This window comes from Heterodontus francisci, chromosome 10, assembly GCF_036365525.1.
Source record: "Heterodontus francisci isolate sHetFra1 chromosome 10, sHetFra1.hap1, whole genome shotgun sequence".
Taxonomy (NCBI): Eukaryota; Metazoa; Chordata; class Chondrichthyes; order Heterodontiformes; family Heterodontidae; genus Heterodontus; species Heterodontus francisci.
This window is the reverse complement of record NC_090380.1, coordinates 41,190,039-41,208,223: the sequence shown is the minus strand read 5'-3', so window position 1 is coordinate 41,208,223 and position 18,185 is coordinate 41,190,039. Positions and strand designations below refer to the sequence as shown.

Sequence of the window (18,185 nt, the reverse complement as noted above, 5' to 3'; positions counted from 1 at the left end):
CCCTTGATCCTTAATTTTTATTCCTAATACATTTCCCAAATGTAAATGGTAACCAACTTGGTCTTAAAAATCCACAACCAGACTCGTGGACTCCTGTGCCAACTTTGATGGAAATTGCCAGAACCTTGGAAACTAAATGACTAGGATATTCTGGAAGCCAGTCTTGCACCTGTGTTTCGGGGATGGTCCTGTGGAGATGGAGCCTGCACACAACCCTTACAAGGACATCATTATGGGTTAGGGTGAGTAGGGGAAAGTTAGGGAGACAGGATAGACATCCCCCACATCAGAAGTTCTCGTGCCTTGCGCCCTCAAATAGTCACTGAATATATGTCTAGTAAGACGTCACACTATCTGACCCAGTGGTGGATCTGGGGGTCATCTAAGCTCCAGACCAGGATTGTGGGGATGGGCCTGAGATTCCTTCAGCTAGGCTGCATCCACTGGACTTTCCAGCCTTGCTGCAATGGTGGATGCCAAAGATACATCCATAGCATCATGGAAGTACATCCATAGTTGGAATATTAAGGGACATTCTCTGACCATACAACCTTGGTAGGGTCAGCAATGGAGGGCTAGGCTGGACACATATTGGGACTTACGCTCAGATGTACTGACTCATGGGCCGGAATTTTACGCCACCCCAACGAGCTGGATGGTGGCTGGGGGCGGGCGGGGTAAAATGGAGCGGGAAGCTCTGGGAGGCTTCTCAACCTGTTCCCGCCTCCGCCCCCCCTTTATGTAAAAATGGCCTGCCTGCCCCAGGCCAATCAAGGTTCTGGAGCTGGGAAAAGCCGCCTGGGAAAAGCAGCTGGCTTCCAATCGTCTCGGGGGGAGGTGGCTGCCCTGCTTATCGGGCACAGGGTGCCCGATGGAGGGCCGTCCCCGCTACTCCAACCAGCCCCCACTTCCCCCCAAACGACCACGCTTGCCTCGCCGGGGCCCAACCAATTACACCCGGCGAGGCAACCAAAACTTACCTGGACTTCTGGCTCCATGTCTTCCTCTGCGGTCGGCTGGGCTGCAGTCCTCAAGTGGGTGGAAGTCCCACCTCGGAACAGTTAAAGCTTGGGGACCTGTAAAATGCAGGTCGGATCCCCAGGTGAGGCAGAAACAGGTTCGCCCCGACTTTTTAGTCCCTTCCACCCAACGTGAAATTCCGGCCATGGAATCTCGAGATCCCTTTACGTGGGATCCTTCAGTAACAAAACATTCTAAAGTGTATTTTTGGGAAGCAGTAGATACCACATCGCACATAGGAAAGCAGTTAAAAGAGGTGACCAAAGGCACAGTTAAAGACGGAAGTTTTGAGGATGCTTTTGAAAGCTCTGCGTGGTCATGTTCATTCTTCAAGCCACGCTGTATTCCAAAGGAATGCCGACCAGCGTACTCATGTCTGGAAGCAACTGGTTTGATGTAGAATCTTTGAAGTCAACAAGAAGTCCATCAACACCTGCCACACCACTCCCTGTAGACATTTGCAACTTAAAACAACTATGGAAAGCACCAAACGTGGAGAATCATAACAACGGTCAGAAGAAATCAACCAACAGCTAACCTCTAAGTAGTTGATGAACTCTTGAAATAGTGCTGATGGGGGTGGAGGGTAGGGAGGGGGTCCTTTCTGCTGCTAAATGGGTGTTCAGCTGTGCAGGGTTAAGAGAGGGCACTGGCTGGAGCGTTCAACACCAAAATGGCACTGCTGCTGTAAAAATCAACATTGCATGCTGATTGACATCGTGTCCTGCCTGCTCTACATAATTCCAGTAGACCTACGCCCCCGCTACTGCCTGCACCAATTCAGCGTCCAGCGCGATTCATTCCACATGTATGCGCATGAGCCGCGGACACCATTTCCAAGCTCTAAGGACACACGCAGTGGCCAAACATTGAGGGCTAACGTGGAAATTTCTTAGCCCTAAATGTTTCAAACTGTTATTATACTTAAAGTTCTGCCCTTTCACAATCTGGTTTGATTTTCATGTAGTATGCATTGGTCAATCAAAGAGTTGTCCTCCAGGCTGCTGAGAAATGATTAATGTATATTGTTCAATGGCATTATTTGAATGGCTGTCCTGTATAACCATTAGACATTACTATAGTCACTCCTACACGTTGATAATTATTTTACATTGGACGACAGGAAGTTTCTTCTAACACTAAGTACGACAAGATACTTTTACTTCAAGTTTCAAGTTGGTATGTTCAGTTCAAACAAGAAATAGTATTCAGCAACTGAATTAACAGCAATTTTCAGGTGGGGTAATCTTGTGAAAGAGCTTTAAATACACTGAACATGCCGAAATTTATAATCTTGCAGTCCAGTAAGACAGAAAGTAACTTGTAATCACCCTACTTTGAAAGGGATGTCATAATACCCAGTATTACAAACAAATGACCTTTCTGACTTGGTAGACTATCCAAATACAGGGAGAGGTATATAGGCTTTTTATGCCTATAAAATACCAGTGTCTTCATTTAACTGCAAACAAATACACTGCAATGTGACCATTTACATACCAAAGCACACAAGACAGAATTTAGCTAAGTTTGTTCAAAACTTTCAGAATAAGAACACCATAATTTTTGTTGTAATTGTAATGTACTGCATGAAGGTACAAACTGTACCAAATATGTCTCTGAGGTTAGATTATCCTCTACTTTTTCTGTCATTTTGCATCGCAGGACATGCTCCCACTCTGGCTGATTAACTCACCAGTCTCAGCCATTCTTAAACTGGTCACTAGTTAAACTCAGAAGAGTAGCTGGGTGCAACTCTCCTTTTGTGTGGCACTTCCCCACAGTACTGTTGGCGAGACAGGAGTTTAGTGAAGTGGGGAAATTACCACCTTGCTGCACTTCCACATGTCAAGATGCTGAGCAATTTCTGTGCTGTTACATTGTAAATTTTCAATCGTTATATCCAATTAAAATTTCACTGCGCTTAAAATTTGGGCAGTTCTGAATTATATGCACACAATTGATTATTTTATGCATGGATTACAAATCCTGGTTGCATCACCATTAAACAAAAGTTTTTGTTTAAAAAATAAACATGAGGGCCAAAGGGTGTTTTGAATGGTGAAATAAGCCAGTTGTACCAATGAGCAGAGTGAATGGAGGTGCAAAAATGACAGAACTAGACTGAGATTAAGATACAGCCAGAAATATGTAGAATATTTACCTAGAATATTTTTTGCAGGAGTGCCAAAAGCTAATTTTACAAAATTGATTAAAATTATGGCAAATTATTATGAGTTTTAAAAACAACATTCCTTAATTATCAAATCACACATTCACATAACACAATCATGATTTTATTGCTGATCTGATTGCAGACTTGAAGACAGTTTCATTTGAAGCTTATTCTTTCCAGGGCAGTCTGATACATCATTGACATAAACACATTAAGGCCAACTTTAGCATTAGACGGAACATGGGCAGAGAGTGGGCAAAGTGAGCAGGCAGCAGGTGCAGAGTAAATGGGCACAGGGCAGGAAGCCAGCTGGTGGAATGTGGGCAGGCAGTGAGCAGAATGCAGGCAAGACTGGGCGGATCATAGGCAGGAAGTGGGCGCAGCTTTGGCAGTCAGCAGGTAGAGCGCAGACAAGTTGTGGTGGGCAATGGGTGGAGCACAGGCAGAAAATGGGCAGTGCTGGCGAAGTGTGAGAGGGGAGTGGGTGGAGCATGGGCAGGCAATGGATGGAGCGTGGGCAGGCAGTGGGTGGATCACAGACAGGCAGTGGGAGGAGTGTGCCAGCCATTCTTGCTGGTGGACAGCCCAAGCCATTTAGGGAGGCCTGATTTACATTCTGCCGGTGAGCAGCAAGTGCTCTGCAGCATGTTGCTGATTCTCAGAGGGTAGGAAATCACTGATAATTAGAGTCTGGATGTGGGGGTTGTGAGGCTGTGGTAGGTGTGTGCAGGTGTTTCTTGAGAGCCTCAGAAGGGCCAACAGTAACCTGTTCATTTTTTGTGGGCTCAGGAAGAGCACTCTGTTGCTCCTGCCCCCATACTAAAGAAAATGAGATGTTTCCTGGGCTGTGTCTTAAGAGCTCTTTAGTGTGCGCACATCTCCCAGTAAAAATGGGTAGACCGGCACAATCTTGTACTTCGTAAATGCAGTCAGGGTCCTATTTGCATCATAGAAGCTAGAACTAGGTGTCCTTTGCAGCACTGTAATGTTAATTTTAATGCCTCGTTCCACCAGTCAAACAGCGTTAAAATCGGCCTTATTGTGCTCTGGGGATAGAGTCTACTGGGCTGGCAGCATACGGAGTGGATGCAAAGGGACATCCCAGATTTCCCCAGGCAATTGCCTAATCTCTGTGAGTTATAGGGGACATGAAAGTATAATGCAGATCCAGATTGGGCAGTTCCTCATAATCTCCTACACTTGTGTTCAAAGAATCATGTAAAACATAGGGGGAGAAAAGAAAAAGGAAAAACAAAATAAAGTCTATGAGCTTGACTTCTTCATAGGCTCTTTTCATGCTAACTTATTTATATTATTAGACTTGCAGCAAGGGCATAATTGCCATTCTGGGTAGGGAAAAGAAGTCAGTGTCATTTTGAACATTGACACACCACAATAAAATCACACGTAAGCCACAGAACGATGTTATCATGACCCAAGTGGCATTATCAAGACATCTACTTGTAAGGAGGGACAAAGCTTTCCCAAGAATCTTAAAAAGACAACAATGCCCTTCAAGCAAACTATTAACACCTCTCCACTTGCATCCAGAATCTAACTCAAAGCCAATAAACATCTGAATTAAATTGGAGTCTCTGTACTAAGAAAATACTTACATCATGACTCACCAGTATAAAGTAAGCAGTCGAAAAATTATTATATTTAATACAAGGCCTGCCTTTAAACTGTTCATACGTGGGTTTCAATATATGAGTGGGTGTGCATCAGAGGTGGTGTAGGTGTAGGTGTGGGTGCAGCTTGTTCAGTTGCACCGTTTACTGATTCTGTGGCTGCATTGTTCTGACAGATATCCATGAAAAGCTCTACATAGGTTTGTTTCCATCCCTGAAACTCTTTGGATGTCAAGCTGGGATTGTCTAGGATCTTGTCTATAATCGCTACTTCTCCTTCTTTTGCCTGAGGGTGAAAAAACAGAAAATAAAATCCACATCATTAAAGAAACAAAAAACAAAAATACAGCAGTGATACATGTGCACCAAAAGTGCAATACTTTATTTGAATTCACGTGTTTAGTAAAGCATGCAATTACAGGTTTCCAACAAAACCATTTGTCTTTTCTATATTCAGTATTATAATTGTGCTGCATTATAAAAGTAGGAATTTATAATTACTTGAATTATCTTTAGCACCTATGCTGTGATGATTACATTTTATATATCAAAGCCTGGGAAGTATCAGCAGGAGAGCAAGATAAACACCGTGGGCACTGTGAACCGAGCAGAGTTTTAACTCCAGGGCAATTGGTAGGCCTGGTAAGGCAAGGTTATTACGGGGTTTCTATGGTAAAATAAGTAGATGTATGGCTTTTTAAAATTCTTTCTTTAATTATGTTATAATGTTTATTTTAGACATGTGTACTCAGTGGGTTGAAAAGCAACCCGAGTGCCAAAAGCAGTTGGAGCAATTTATTTTTAGCAACCCGATTAGTTAGTTGTTTAGTACTTGTTGATTTGTGAACAGCAGTATTCAAAAATAAATGAGCAATTTGATTGGTCAGTCTTGTGATGGCTGATGGTTGGTTGATTTTCCCATCTGCCAAGTGAATGGGAGTGTTTTTTGATTAATTCAAATAGCCACTTAACTAAATATGACATAAGTCAATCATGTTTATTTTAAACCAATGTGTGATTACTTTGAGACGTATTGTCTTTTTAGAGGTATGACTCTAAGACATGTGTTGAATTATATAGATAGGTGAAATAAAGTGTAAGTGAAATAGCTCACATAAATTTGATTAGAAAAACTAAAGGTTAGAACAGTTTTTTGCACTTGTGAAAGCAAAGACATGGGCATAAAAACAAACAATGTTTGGGCATTCAGCATGAGCAAACAGTCGAAGGGTCTATATTCCACGTTGTATTTGGTGCACAAATCAGTATATAGGTTAGTTGTTGACCTGGGCATCTTACTTTGAACATAAAGCTAAATCTCTGCTCATAGGAAGGACTTAGCTGTTGCGCAAACGCTTGCTTTGGGTACAAGCATATACAATTCTAAAATCACCCAAATCATAATACTGTACAGAAGGGAAAAGGTAAAGTAACCTAATTTTTTTTGTAAGACTGAATTTGCAAAAAATTATAAACCCAAAGGCAAGTTGCTTATTATATTTGAAATATTTCCAACCTATAACCTTATGATGATAAACAGATGGATCAGGAAATCTAATATTTTTCAGTCTATTAAGAGAAGTAAAAATAATCTAAGAGTCAAGTGATCTGGTGTGAATAGCGCATATAATGTGTCAAAAGGAAGCAACGGGGAGAAAAGTGAAAGAAAAAAATAACTAGGCATACAAAAATTCAGTAAACATTTTCTATTTTGACAAAACGTTTGCTAATTTTGTTCATCTGCTTATGGAGTGTTGCCAGAGAAAATTTTCATGCAAATGTGATCCCGGCATTTGCTGGGCTACCAGCAGCTACTCCCAGATTTTCCATAACCTAATACAATAGTTACTTGGTCATCTATATTCTTGATTATTGGTAAGAATTTTTGCAGAATCAGCAGGAGTTGAGGCTGCCAGAAGAATTTTTTATTTTAGAGCCTGGTTTTCCTACTGCCATGTGGTTCTCCCAAGAATCTGGCTCAGAACATATCTGCCGGACCTGATACAGACCCAAGGCCCAAGCTAAAAATGCTTCTCCAATGTAAACCATGACTCCCAGCTAAAAAAATGAGGGATGAGGACTAAAGACAGTGTTCACTCACCTCTGCATTGCAACCCATTGGTCAAGGCCACTTACTTCCATCTCCATAATATCGCTAGCTTTCACTCCTAACTCATTCCTGTCTCTGCTTAAAACCCTTATCCACACACTTGTCGACTCCACGCTCAGTTCCTCCAATGCTTTGTAACATTGCCCGTCTCTGTCCCTGCCTCAGCACATCTTTTGCTGAAACCCTCATCCATGCCTTTGTTACTTCTGGGTTTGACCGTTCCAACTCTCTCCTGGTTGGTCTCCCATCTTACACCCTTCATAAACTTGAGCTCAGCTAAAACTTTGTTGCCCCTTTCCCAAGTCACACAAATCTCGTTCACGCATCAACCCCCTCCCCCCCACCCCCATGCTCCGTTGACCTACATTGGCTCCTGGTCCATCAACTCCTCGATTTAAAAATTTCCATCCTTGTTTTCAAATTCCTCCATGGCTTCACCCCCTCCACATCTCTGTAATCTCGTCTAGCGCTACAAACCTCAGAGATCTCTGTGCTCGTCCAATTATGGCTTCCTGCGTCAGTAGCAGCCATGCCTTCAGCTGCCTAGATCCTAAGCTCTGGAATTCCCTCCTTAAAACTCTTTGCCTCTTTCTCTTCCTTGAAGATGCTCCTTAAAACATTCCTCTTTGACCAAGCTTTTGGTCACCTGTACTGGTAACTCCTTATGTGGCTCATTGCCAAATTTTGTTTGCTGATGCTCCTGTGACACTCCTTGGGACATTTTACTACATTAAAGGTTGTTCTTCACATTAAACCTTGAGAAATCAATCATCCCACATTTCACCTATGCAGAACTCCACAACCTGGAACATCCTCTGCATTATGTCCTGCCTTTCCTGATTCCCAGTGGCTTGCTATTCTCCACTACATTGATTTTAAAATCCTTGTCCTTGCCTATAAATCTATCCATAACTCACTCTACCCTACTGCTGCAAATGTCCCCAGCCCTCCAATCTTCTAAGTGTGAACTACTGTTCATCATCCCACTGAACTTTTTAGGAATCCTGGCGTACTCTCTGCCCTCCCTTGTTAAATTGCTTTGCCTTACTTCATAGGATAGAATCAAAGAAAATTTACAGAAAGAGGCCATTTGGCCCATCGTGTCTGCACTGGCTGGAAACAAAAAGAGCCATCCAGCCTAATCCCACTTTCCCACATTTGGTCCTTAGCCCTGCAGGTTACGGCACTTCAGGTGTACATTCAGGCATCTCTTAAATGAGATGAGGTTTTCTGCCTCTACCACTCTTTCAGGCAGTGAGTTCTAGACCCCACCACCCTCAGGGTGAAAAAATATTCCTCATCTTCCTGCTAATCCTTCTACCAATCACTTTAAATCTATGCTTCTAGTCACTAACCTCTCTGCTAAGGTAAATAGGCCCCTCCCTCCACTCTACCCAGGCCCCTCACAATTTTGCACATCTCAATTAAATCTCCCCATCAGCCTTCTCTGTTCCAAGGAGAACAACCTCAGCCTATCCAGTCTTTCCTCATAGCTGCAATTTTTCAGTCCCGGCAATATCCTCATAAATATCCTCTGTACCCTCTCTAGTGCAATTACATTCTTTCTGTAATGAGGTGATCAGAACTGCACACAGTACTCAAGCTGTGGCCTAACCAATGTTTTAAACAGTTCCAGCATAACCTCCCTACTCTTATATTCTATGCCTTGGCTAATAAAGGAAAGGATTCCATTTGCCGCCTTCACCACCTTATCGACTTGTCCTGCTACCTTCAAGGATTTGCGAACATACATTCCGAGGCACCTCACGTCCTCTACACCTCTCAGTATCCTCCCATTTATTGTGTCTTCTTCTTTGGCCTCCTTATCTCAAGAGACAATGGGTAAGCGCCTGGAGGTGGTCAGTGGTGTGTGGAGCAACGCCTGGAGTGGCTATAAAGGCCAATTCTAGAGTAACAAGCTCTTCCACAGGTGCTGTTTGTCGGGGCTGTTACACAGTTGGCTCTCCCCTTGCGCTTTTGTCTTTTTTCCTGCCAACTGCTGAGTCTCTTCAACTTGCCACACTTCAGCCCTGCCTTTATGGCTGCCCGCCAGCTCTGGCGAACGCTAGCAACTGACTCCCACGACTTGTGATCAATGTCACAGGACTTCATGTCGCGTTTGCAGACGTCTTTAAAGCGGAGACATGGACGGCCAGTGGGTCTGATACCAGTGGCGAGCTCGCTGTTCAATGTGTCTTTGGGGATCCTGCCATCTTCCACGCGGCTCACATGGCCAAGCCATCTCAAGCGCCGCTGACTTAGTAGTGTGTATAAGCTGAGGATGTTGGCCGCCTCGAGGACTTCTGTGTTGGAGATACGGTCCTGCCACCTGATGCCAAGTATTCTCCGGAGGCAGCGAAGATGGAATGAATTGAGACGTCGCTCTTGGCTGACATACGTTGTCCAGGCCTCGCTGCCATAGAGCAAGGTACTGAGGACACAGGCTTGATACACTCGGACTTTTGTGTTCCGTGTCAGTGCGCCATTTTCCCACACTCTCTTGGCCAGTCTGGACAAAGCAGTGGAAGCTTTTCCCATGCGCTTGTTGATTTCTGCATCTAGAGACAGGTTACTGGTGATAGTGGAGCCTAGGTAGGTGAACTCTTGAACCACCTCCAGAGCGTGGTCGCCAATATTGATGGATGGAGCATTTCTGACGTCCTGCCCCATGATGTTCGTTTTCTTGAGGCTGATGGTTAGGCCACATTCATTGCAGGCAGCCGCAAACCTGTCGATGAGACTCTGCAGGCACTCTTCAGTGTGAGATGTTAAAGCAGCATCGTCAGCAAAGAGGAGTTCTCTGATGAGGACTTTCCGTACTTTGGACTTCGCTCTTAGATGGGTAAGGTTGAACAACCTGCCCCCTGATCTTGTGTGGAGGAAAATTCCTTCTTCTGAAGACTTGAATGCATATGAAAGTAGCAGGGAGAAGAAAATCCCAAAAAGTGTGGGTGCGAGAACACAGCCCTGTTTCACGTCACTCAGGATAGGAAAGGGCTCTGAGGAGGAGCCGCCATGTTGAATTGTGCCTTTCATATTGTCATGGAATGAGGTGATGATACTTAATAGCTTTGGTGGACATCCAATCTTTTCTAGTAGTCTGAAGAGACCACGTCTGCTGACGAAGTCAAAGGCTTTGGTGAGATCAATGAAAGCAATGTCGAGGGGCATCTGTTGTTTATGGCATTTCTCCTGTATCTGACGAAGGGAGAACAGCATGTCAACGGTCGATCCTTCTGCATGAAAGCCACATTGTGCCTCAGGGTAAACACGCTCGGCAGCTTCTGGAGCCTGTTTAGAGCGACTCGAGCAAAGACTTTCCCCACTATGCAGAGCAGGGAGATTCCACGGTAGTTGTTGCAGTCACCGCGGTCACCTTTGTTTTTATAGAGGGTGATGATATTGGCATCGCGCATGTCCTGAGGTACTGCTCCCTCGTCCCAGCACAGGCATAGCAGTTCATGTAGTGCTGAGAGTATAGCAGGCTTGGCACTCTTGATTATTTCAGGGGTAATGCTGTCCTTCCCAGGGGCTTTTCTGCTGGCTAGAGAATCAATGGCATCACTGAGTTCCGATTTTGTTGGCTGTATGTCCAGTTCATCCATAAATGGTGGAGGCTGGGCTGCATTGAGGGCGATCTCAGTGACAACATTCTCCCTGGAGTACAGTTATAGGTAGTGCTCAACCCAGTGGTCCATTTGTTTGCGTTGGTCAGTGATTATGTCCCCTGATTTAGATTTGAGGGGGGGGCGATGTTCTTGACGGTTGGCCCAAGAGCTCTCTTAATGCCATCATACATTCCTCTGATGTTTCCGGTGTCTGAGGCCAGCTGAATATGACTGCATAGGTGTTGCCAGTAGTCATTTGCGCAGCGCCTGGCTGTTCTATGTGCAGTGCTTCTGGCTGCTTTAAGTGCTACGGATGTTAACTCGCTGGGGGCTTTCTTGTAGTCCAACAGTGCAATGCGCTTAGCGGCTATGACAGGTTCCAGCTCTTCATTATGAGATTGAAACCAGTCTGCATTTCTCTTCGCACTTTTGCCGTAGGTGGTCAAAGCTGACTCATAGATGGCGTCTCTGATGTGGCCCACTTGGTCTCAGCATCCCCTGTGGGAGTGTTTTGAAGAGCTGTTACAAGTGAATTTAGAAATTTTTGTAACAGCTGTGGATGAGAAATTCTGCTCGTGTTGATGAGCGGGTGGCCCTTCTGCTTGGAATGATGCAACTTCTTTGGTCTGAGTCTAACCTTGCTGCACACCAGGGAGTGGTCGGTGTCGCAGTCCGCACTGTGGAAGCTGCGTGTGATTTGAATACTGTTTAAGGAGGCTCGCCTTGTGACGACGAGGTCTAGTTGGTACCAACGACGCGATCTTGGGTGCCTTCATGAAACCTGGTGACAGGGTTTAGTGTGAAAGAACGAGTTGGTGATGCAGAGGTTATGATAGGTACACAACTCAAGCAGTCTCTGCCCGTTCTCATTCATCCTTCCAACGCCATAGCGCCCAAGGCAGGAGGGCCATGAGTCATGGTCGGCCCCAACCCTGGCATTCAAGTCCCCCAGCAGGAATAGGTGTTTGGTGTTGGGGATGCTGCTAATGATGTTATGGAGTTCTTCGTAGAACTGATCTTTAGCTTCAGGTGGGGAGCAGAGTGTTGGAGCATAGATGCTGAGTAGGTGTACTGGACCAGTGGTGTTGAGCAGTCGGATGGACAGTATGCGTTCCGAGCCATTTGAGGGAGGCTCTATCATGCTGAGCAAGGAGTTTCTGATGGTGAAGCCCACTCCATGGTGTCTTGGTTCTTCAGGATCCCTGCCCTGCCAGAAGAAGGTGTAGTCTTGCTCTGCTGGAGATCCACTCGCGGGGAGCCGTGTCTCCTGAAGTGCTGCAATGTCTACATTGAGTCTACTGAGCTCGTTGTTAATGATGGCGGTCTTCCGAGAATCGTTGATATGTATAAGGTCTTCCGACAGGCCAGGACACATAGTTCTGACGTTCCAGCTTGCAAAGCGAAGGGCTGGTACTTTCTTTCCTTTTTTCGTGTTGTTTGGTGCAGTGTATCAGTCCACCTTTCGGGCAATGACCCTGAGCTCCAAGCACCCATTGAAGCAGATAGACTGTGGCGGGACAGAACCTTATTGACCGGGGGCTGCCCGGTTTGAGGCGGGCGGTAGCTGTCCAGTGAGGTGCGATGACCTCTCCCACCGACAAAGGCAACCCGTGGCGCCCAATCTCTCCGCCAATTTAGCTGGACTTATAACCTGTAACTGCTGCCTTCCATGTTGTTTCAGTCGCTGTGAGGCAACTATGGAGTGACCTCTCCATGGCGCATGCCTGGGCGAATTTATGGAGGTTGAGAGTTGCCCAATTGTCAAAACCCCACTCTCGGCCTTTCTGGTGGGGTCCAAAGGAGTGCAGAGCACGACGTTTGGCACCGGTATGGCTGCAGGAACTGCCGGAAACATGCCAAAGGTGACACATGACCGCCTGCGGGGTTCCGCTCCGGATTTTCTGTTAGGGTTTACTCCCTTAGCCTTGGTCTCTCCCGAGACGCCCACAAGGCAGTGGGGTTGTTAGGGACCCTACACAGGTGTAGGATGATGCCGGAGGGAGGAGGGGGTGCGAGGGGGAGGGGTGGAGGGAAGGAGGTGCGAGGGGGATCTGGGAAGGGGACTATAAGGGAGTGGGGGGGGGGTGCAGGGGAAGGGGGTGTGGGGGGAAGAAGGTGCGAGGGGGTGCTGGGACGGGGTTGTGAGGGGTGCGGGGGGGGGACTTATTGTGTATTCCTTACTTTATCTGTCTGCACCTTCAACAGATTCCTCAAAACCGACCTCTCTGACCGCACCATAACTCTCCAAATTCCTGTTTACCTCCAAATTATATACTTTTCTTTGAACCTTAATGTATCAAAACATTAGTACCTTAGAAGTGATATACAAGTGTAAATTGTTGTTGCTGATTTTAGCACAGCTGCCTGTTAAACTGAGTGAATTGTTTCCCTGCTCTAACCTGGGGTACTGATGCTAACTGCAGCATCTTCCGTGGTACCTAGGACAAAGATCAGGGTGAATTCCAGTACCTGTGCAACTTTGAGCTATTTACTGGATAAATTTGCTGCACCACTGGGGATTTTCCACTGTTAAAGATTTACTGCAACAACAGAGTAAAGCAAAACAATGACAAATTACATTCATACAGTACACTTAAAATGGCAAAACATCCCAAAGCACTTCACAATTCAGGATTGCACCTCTTCAAAGGAGGGTCATGTTATAACACAGAAACAAGCCATTCGGCTCAGCTATGAAAAGCTCAGGCTCATTCTCAATTTTAAATCAGCACAGTGATAGTCATGAAATTGAGGGTGGCACTCTAGCGTTAAAGCTGGGTATCGTCAGCATACATATGAAAGGCAATCCTTGCTTCTGGATAATGTTGCCAAGAGTAGGCATAAAGGTGAGGAATAGGAGAGGGCCAAGGATGGAACCTTGGGAAACAGCAGAGATGACTTTGCAGGCATAGGAGGAGATGCTATTACAGGACGTGTTGGTTTCGGTGGAACAGGTAGTTACAGAACCACATGAGGACAGTATTACAGAAGTGAACCACAGAGAAGAGACACTGGAGGAGGATGCCATGGTCGACTGGATCAAATGTGGCAGAGAGTTAGAGAAGAACTTGGGCGCCTAAAGTCTTGTGGTCACAATCATAAAGAATATTGTTGGTGACTAAACAGTGTGGTATCAATGCTCTGCAGGATATACACCAGATTGAAGAGGTTGGAACAGGAAATGTTGAATATCAAGTTAGGTGTTGATGACACATTCCAGACCCTTAGAAAGAAAGGGTAGATTGGAAAAAAGTGAAGTTACACTCAGTTAATTCTGACTAATTTAACAATAATGATTTCTTTCAAAAAAGGGAATGTCCTACCTTAATTGTGCTCTTTAGAATTCTAAGCTTGTGCAGTTTTTCATTGATAACTGGATTGTCGCATCTCTTTACAAAGGACCTCTTGAATTCCTGTTTGGTGGAAAGGCGATGCTCTCCTAAAGGAGACACACTGGCGTTCTCCAGTGCCTTGTACAAATCCTGCAAGGAGTCCCCTGTTTTCTCTGGTGTGGGTTCTGGTAAAGAATTAAATTCAATGAGTCTAGGATAAGTGAATGACTGAGAACAGCATTCTCACTACATATAGTGACTGATATAACCCTGGTTTGAAAGAAAAGTGGAACTTAATGCTGAGTTAGCTTATTGACTCCAGTAAAACTGGTATCTCTTGACCTGATGATGTCACAAGTCAACATCTAGCATGGAAAACCTATTTAAAAGCTGAAGTGACTGCTACTAATTTTTGTTTCATCTGGATCCTGTGATTTGACTAAGGAATGATAATTTTGTAGTTAGATTCAAAACAAGCAAGCTAATTTAGAATCTCAAGAGCTAAGGAAACTCTACAACAAAAATGAGGAACCAACTATGTTAGCCAAAGAATTAGTCAAGCAATTCATAGACAAAGGCTACTTTCAATTGTCACTAAAAGTTTTGACAAACTGTCTCAACGCTTTACAGCACACTTTGTGTTTTTTTTAAATCTCAGTTACTGCCATGATGACAGCCCCAGTGCTGAGCAACACCTTTGTCACTTGACGACTAATCGAATCAGTGGTTACTGGGGTCGCTTAATTTTTTTTTTACTGTGATCTGATATATTCATTGGTGAAGTATAACTGTAAGCCTGAGACCTATTCTTGACCATATTTTCATTGTTTCTCAGCAAGACAAATATGTGGAATGCAGTGTAAACAGCCATATTAGTTTAGTTTAGTTTAGAGATACAGCACTGAAACAGGCCCTTCGGCCCACCGAGTCTGTGCCGACCATCAACCACCCATTTATACTAATCCTACACTAATCCCATATTCCTACCACATCCCCAGCTGTCCCTATATTTCCCTATCATGTACCTATACTAGGGGCAATTGCTAATGGCCAATTTACCTATCAACCTGCAAGTCTTTGGCATGTGGGAGGAAACCGGAGCACCCGGAGGAAACCCACGCAAACACAGGGAGAACTTGCAAACTCCACACAGGCAGTACCCAGAATTGAACCCGGGTCACTGGAGCTGTGAGGCTGCGGTGCTAACCACTGCGCCGCCCATTGATGGCCCATTGATAGGGCCATTCATAACCCTGCCAAACCGCCCCCCCCCAAAAAAACCCCTCTGTTGGCTGCTATCAAGATACGTTAGTAAAAACAAAATAATTTACAGCAGTTTGGAATGGGTTAAGGCAGGGGATGAGGAGAGGATCTCAAAAGCAATGAGCAACTACACAATGTCAGTACAATACTTTCTCTGAGGCCAATGGTTTTATTAGCTGAGGAACAATGATCGGCACTGGAGTCATTGCTGGTTAATATAATTAGCACTTCTAACCCGGAAGACCATGGGAGATATTTTAAAGTAAAAAAGCAGTTTGAAAAAAAATCACAGCATGCAAGACATGAGTGTCTGACTCAGGAAAAGAATGGGTGAGGACATGTGTAGGAATGGGCAGAGAGAACAACAGGACAGAATTTAACACCAAGATAACATGAAGTATGAAAATGCGCCAGTACGAGGTAACAACTGTGACACATGAAGGCTTGAGTCTTTAAGTACCCAATTACTCTTAGCCAAGATTTGAGCCTCAGCTAGTATAACACTTTTTAAGTATACTGCAGAATCGGGATCACATCCAGGACTGGAAAAGATGCTGATTCCCTTTCAGCATATCAGGCCGCTGAAGAGTGACAAGTTGCACATGTCATGGAAGTGGATTATTTCTGACCCATCAGCTAACAGGATCGATCTTCAGCAGGTTGGTTTATCACCAGTAAAACAGGAAAATGCTTCTTTTCTGTGCTATCTGTGTTGGTGGAAGAAGAAGAAGCAAATCTATTTATTCAAAGTAATTCTCACCTAAAAGGTATCGATCTTCTTTAAAACTATGTCAACTAATGCTCAATGGTGGCAGGCTATCCCAACAGTAACAAAGCTGATACAAATTTGATTTGATTGCAACAACAATTTGCATTACATAGAGCCTTAAAGGTAGAAGAACTACGTATAACACTTGACAGGAACAAAAATGGATGGCACGCCAAAGGAGATATTTGACTGTTTTTTAGTCACTCTGCCTGAGATTGTTTTAAGGAGGGCCTTAAAGGAGGAGAGGGAGGTGAAGAGTCAAAGGGGTTTAGGGAGAGAATTCCAGAGCATGGGGCTTAGGTGGTTGAAGGTACAGCTGCTAATGATGTGGAGAAGGGCTGAGGGCTGGAGAAATGAGAAAGAGACCAGAGTCAGAGGAATGCAGAATTCTAAGAGATGGTGGGGCAGGTTATAGAGGTAAGGTGGGGAAAGACCATCAAGGGATTTGAACACAAGGATTTTAAAGTTTAATTTTAAAATTGGACGCACATGGGATCAGGTGTCATTGTAGGTCAGCATGGACAGAATTGATGGGTGAACCTGACTTGGGGCTGGATCTTGTTCTCCCCTAGGCATCGGGTTCTGTGGCGCTGGCGGGGGAGGGGGGGGTGGTGCTGAAGATGGCTCTGGATGAGGCGTGCCACGGATCTCGATGCCAAGAGGACCCAGCCCCATCCTCCTGGCGGCAGCAAGGCCCCGTGGCAGCACCTCCCCCCTCCGACCCCGCCACTGGGTGATGGGACCACAATTAAAATATTCAAATCAATAAATTGAATGTAGTCACATACACTTAACTGCGATCTTGAGGGCCCGCCACGATCATAAACGTAATGGGTGTAGGGGATGGTGGGAAAGGCTGAACTGTAAACTTTATGCATTTTGGGGGTAAAGGTCAGATGTAAAAGGTAAGTGTTTGGTGGGGGCGGGGGGGAAGGGCAAATGGTTAATGCAATCGTTATGGGAGGGGGGGGTGGGAAAGGGGCATTAGAAATTTATTTATTTAATTCTGGGGGCATCTGTCTTTAAACATTTAAATTAGGCAGCAGGACTGGCTGCCCTTTAAAAATGGCGCTAGCACCTGGGCATAGGCAGCTGACGCCATTGCCGGGGACGGACAGCCCGCCCCCCTCCACGAGATTGTGGGGGGGGGGGGGGGGGGGGAGGGGAGAACCACCCTGTCTATTTAAATGAGCTGCTGCGCTTAAGATCGTGGTGGCTGTTTGGCGTCAGGCCCATGTGGGCGGGTCGCCATTTTTTGAGCTCACTGCCGATCTCTCTTAAAGTCCAGCCCTTGGTGTGGGATAAAACACAGCAAAGTTTGGAATGAGCTGAACAGAGTGTGGAATTTGGGGTGGGGGGGGGGGGGGGGGGTTGCGGTCAACCAAGAGATACTGGAGTAGTTGAGTCTGAAGATCGATGGAAGTTTCAGTAGCAGACGAGCTGAAGTGGAGCAAAAGCAGGTGATGTTGCAGAGGTGGAAATAGGCAGTCTTTGTGATGGAGAGGATAATGCAACAAATAGGACTCTAAGGTTCTGCAGGATGACATAGATTGGGACCTGAATATTGAAGGGTAAATGACATTTATGAAGGAAAGGAAGCTAGGAAAAGGTGGAGGAGTGGCTCTGATAATTAATGATGGTATTAGAACAATAGATGGGGATGATCTAAGTTCAGGAAACCAGGATGTAGAAGCAGTTTGGGTAAAGAGGAGAAATGATAAAGGCAAGAAGTCACTTGTGGGAGTTGTGTACAGGCCCCCTAACAGAAACCACATGACATGACGGGGTAACAGGGAAGAAATAATGGCAGCTTGTCAGAAAGGTACAGTGATAATCATGGGGGATATTTAATCTATATATAGACTGGAAAAATCAGATGGGCAAAGGTAGCCTAGATGATGAGTTCATAGAATGTTTTTGGATAGTTTCATAGAACAGCACCTTCTGGAGCCAGAGAGCTGTCTATACTAGACCTAGTTTTTGCAATGAGATAGGATTAATTAATTAATTAGTGAAGGCACCCCTAGGCAGCAGCGATCATAATATGATTGAATATTACATTCAATTTGAGGGAGAGAAGAATGGGTCTAAGACTAGTATTTTAAACTTAAATAAGGGCAAATAATAGGGTATGAAACAGAGCTAGCTAAAGTGAACTGACAAATTAGTTTAAAGGATAGCTCAATAGAGATGCAGTGGCAGACATTTAAGGGGATATTTCAGAATACACAGAATAGATACATTCCAACGAGGAAGAAAAATTCCAAGGGTAGGAC

The 18,185-nt window shown here is 45.0% G+C and overlaps 1 protein-coding gene across 1 annotated transcript in view; it reads right to left on the bottom strand.

Annotated features, from left to right (window-relative positions):
• Positions 1–4,289: 4,289 nt before the first annotated feature.
• The window catches only part of cnksr2a (connector enhancer of kinase suppressor of Ras 2a), a 613,293-nt gene continuing 599,397 nt past the window's right edge, over positions 4,290–18,185 (bottom strand). Inside the window, exons 21-22 of the mRNA XM_068039874.1 lie at positions 13,869–14,062; positions 4,290–5,113 (exon numbers count right to left, since the gene is read on the bottom strand). Of these exons, the coding sequence (XP_067895975.1) occupies positions 4,886–5,113; positions 13,869–14,062 (422 nt within the window). The 3' untranslated portion in view covers positions 4,290–4,885. The remainder of the gene's footprint in view (positions 5,114–13,868; positions 14,063–18,185) is intronic.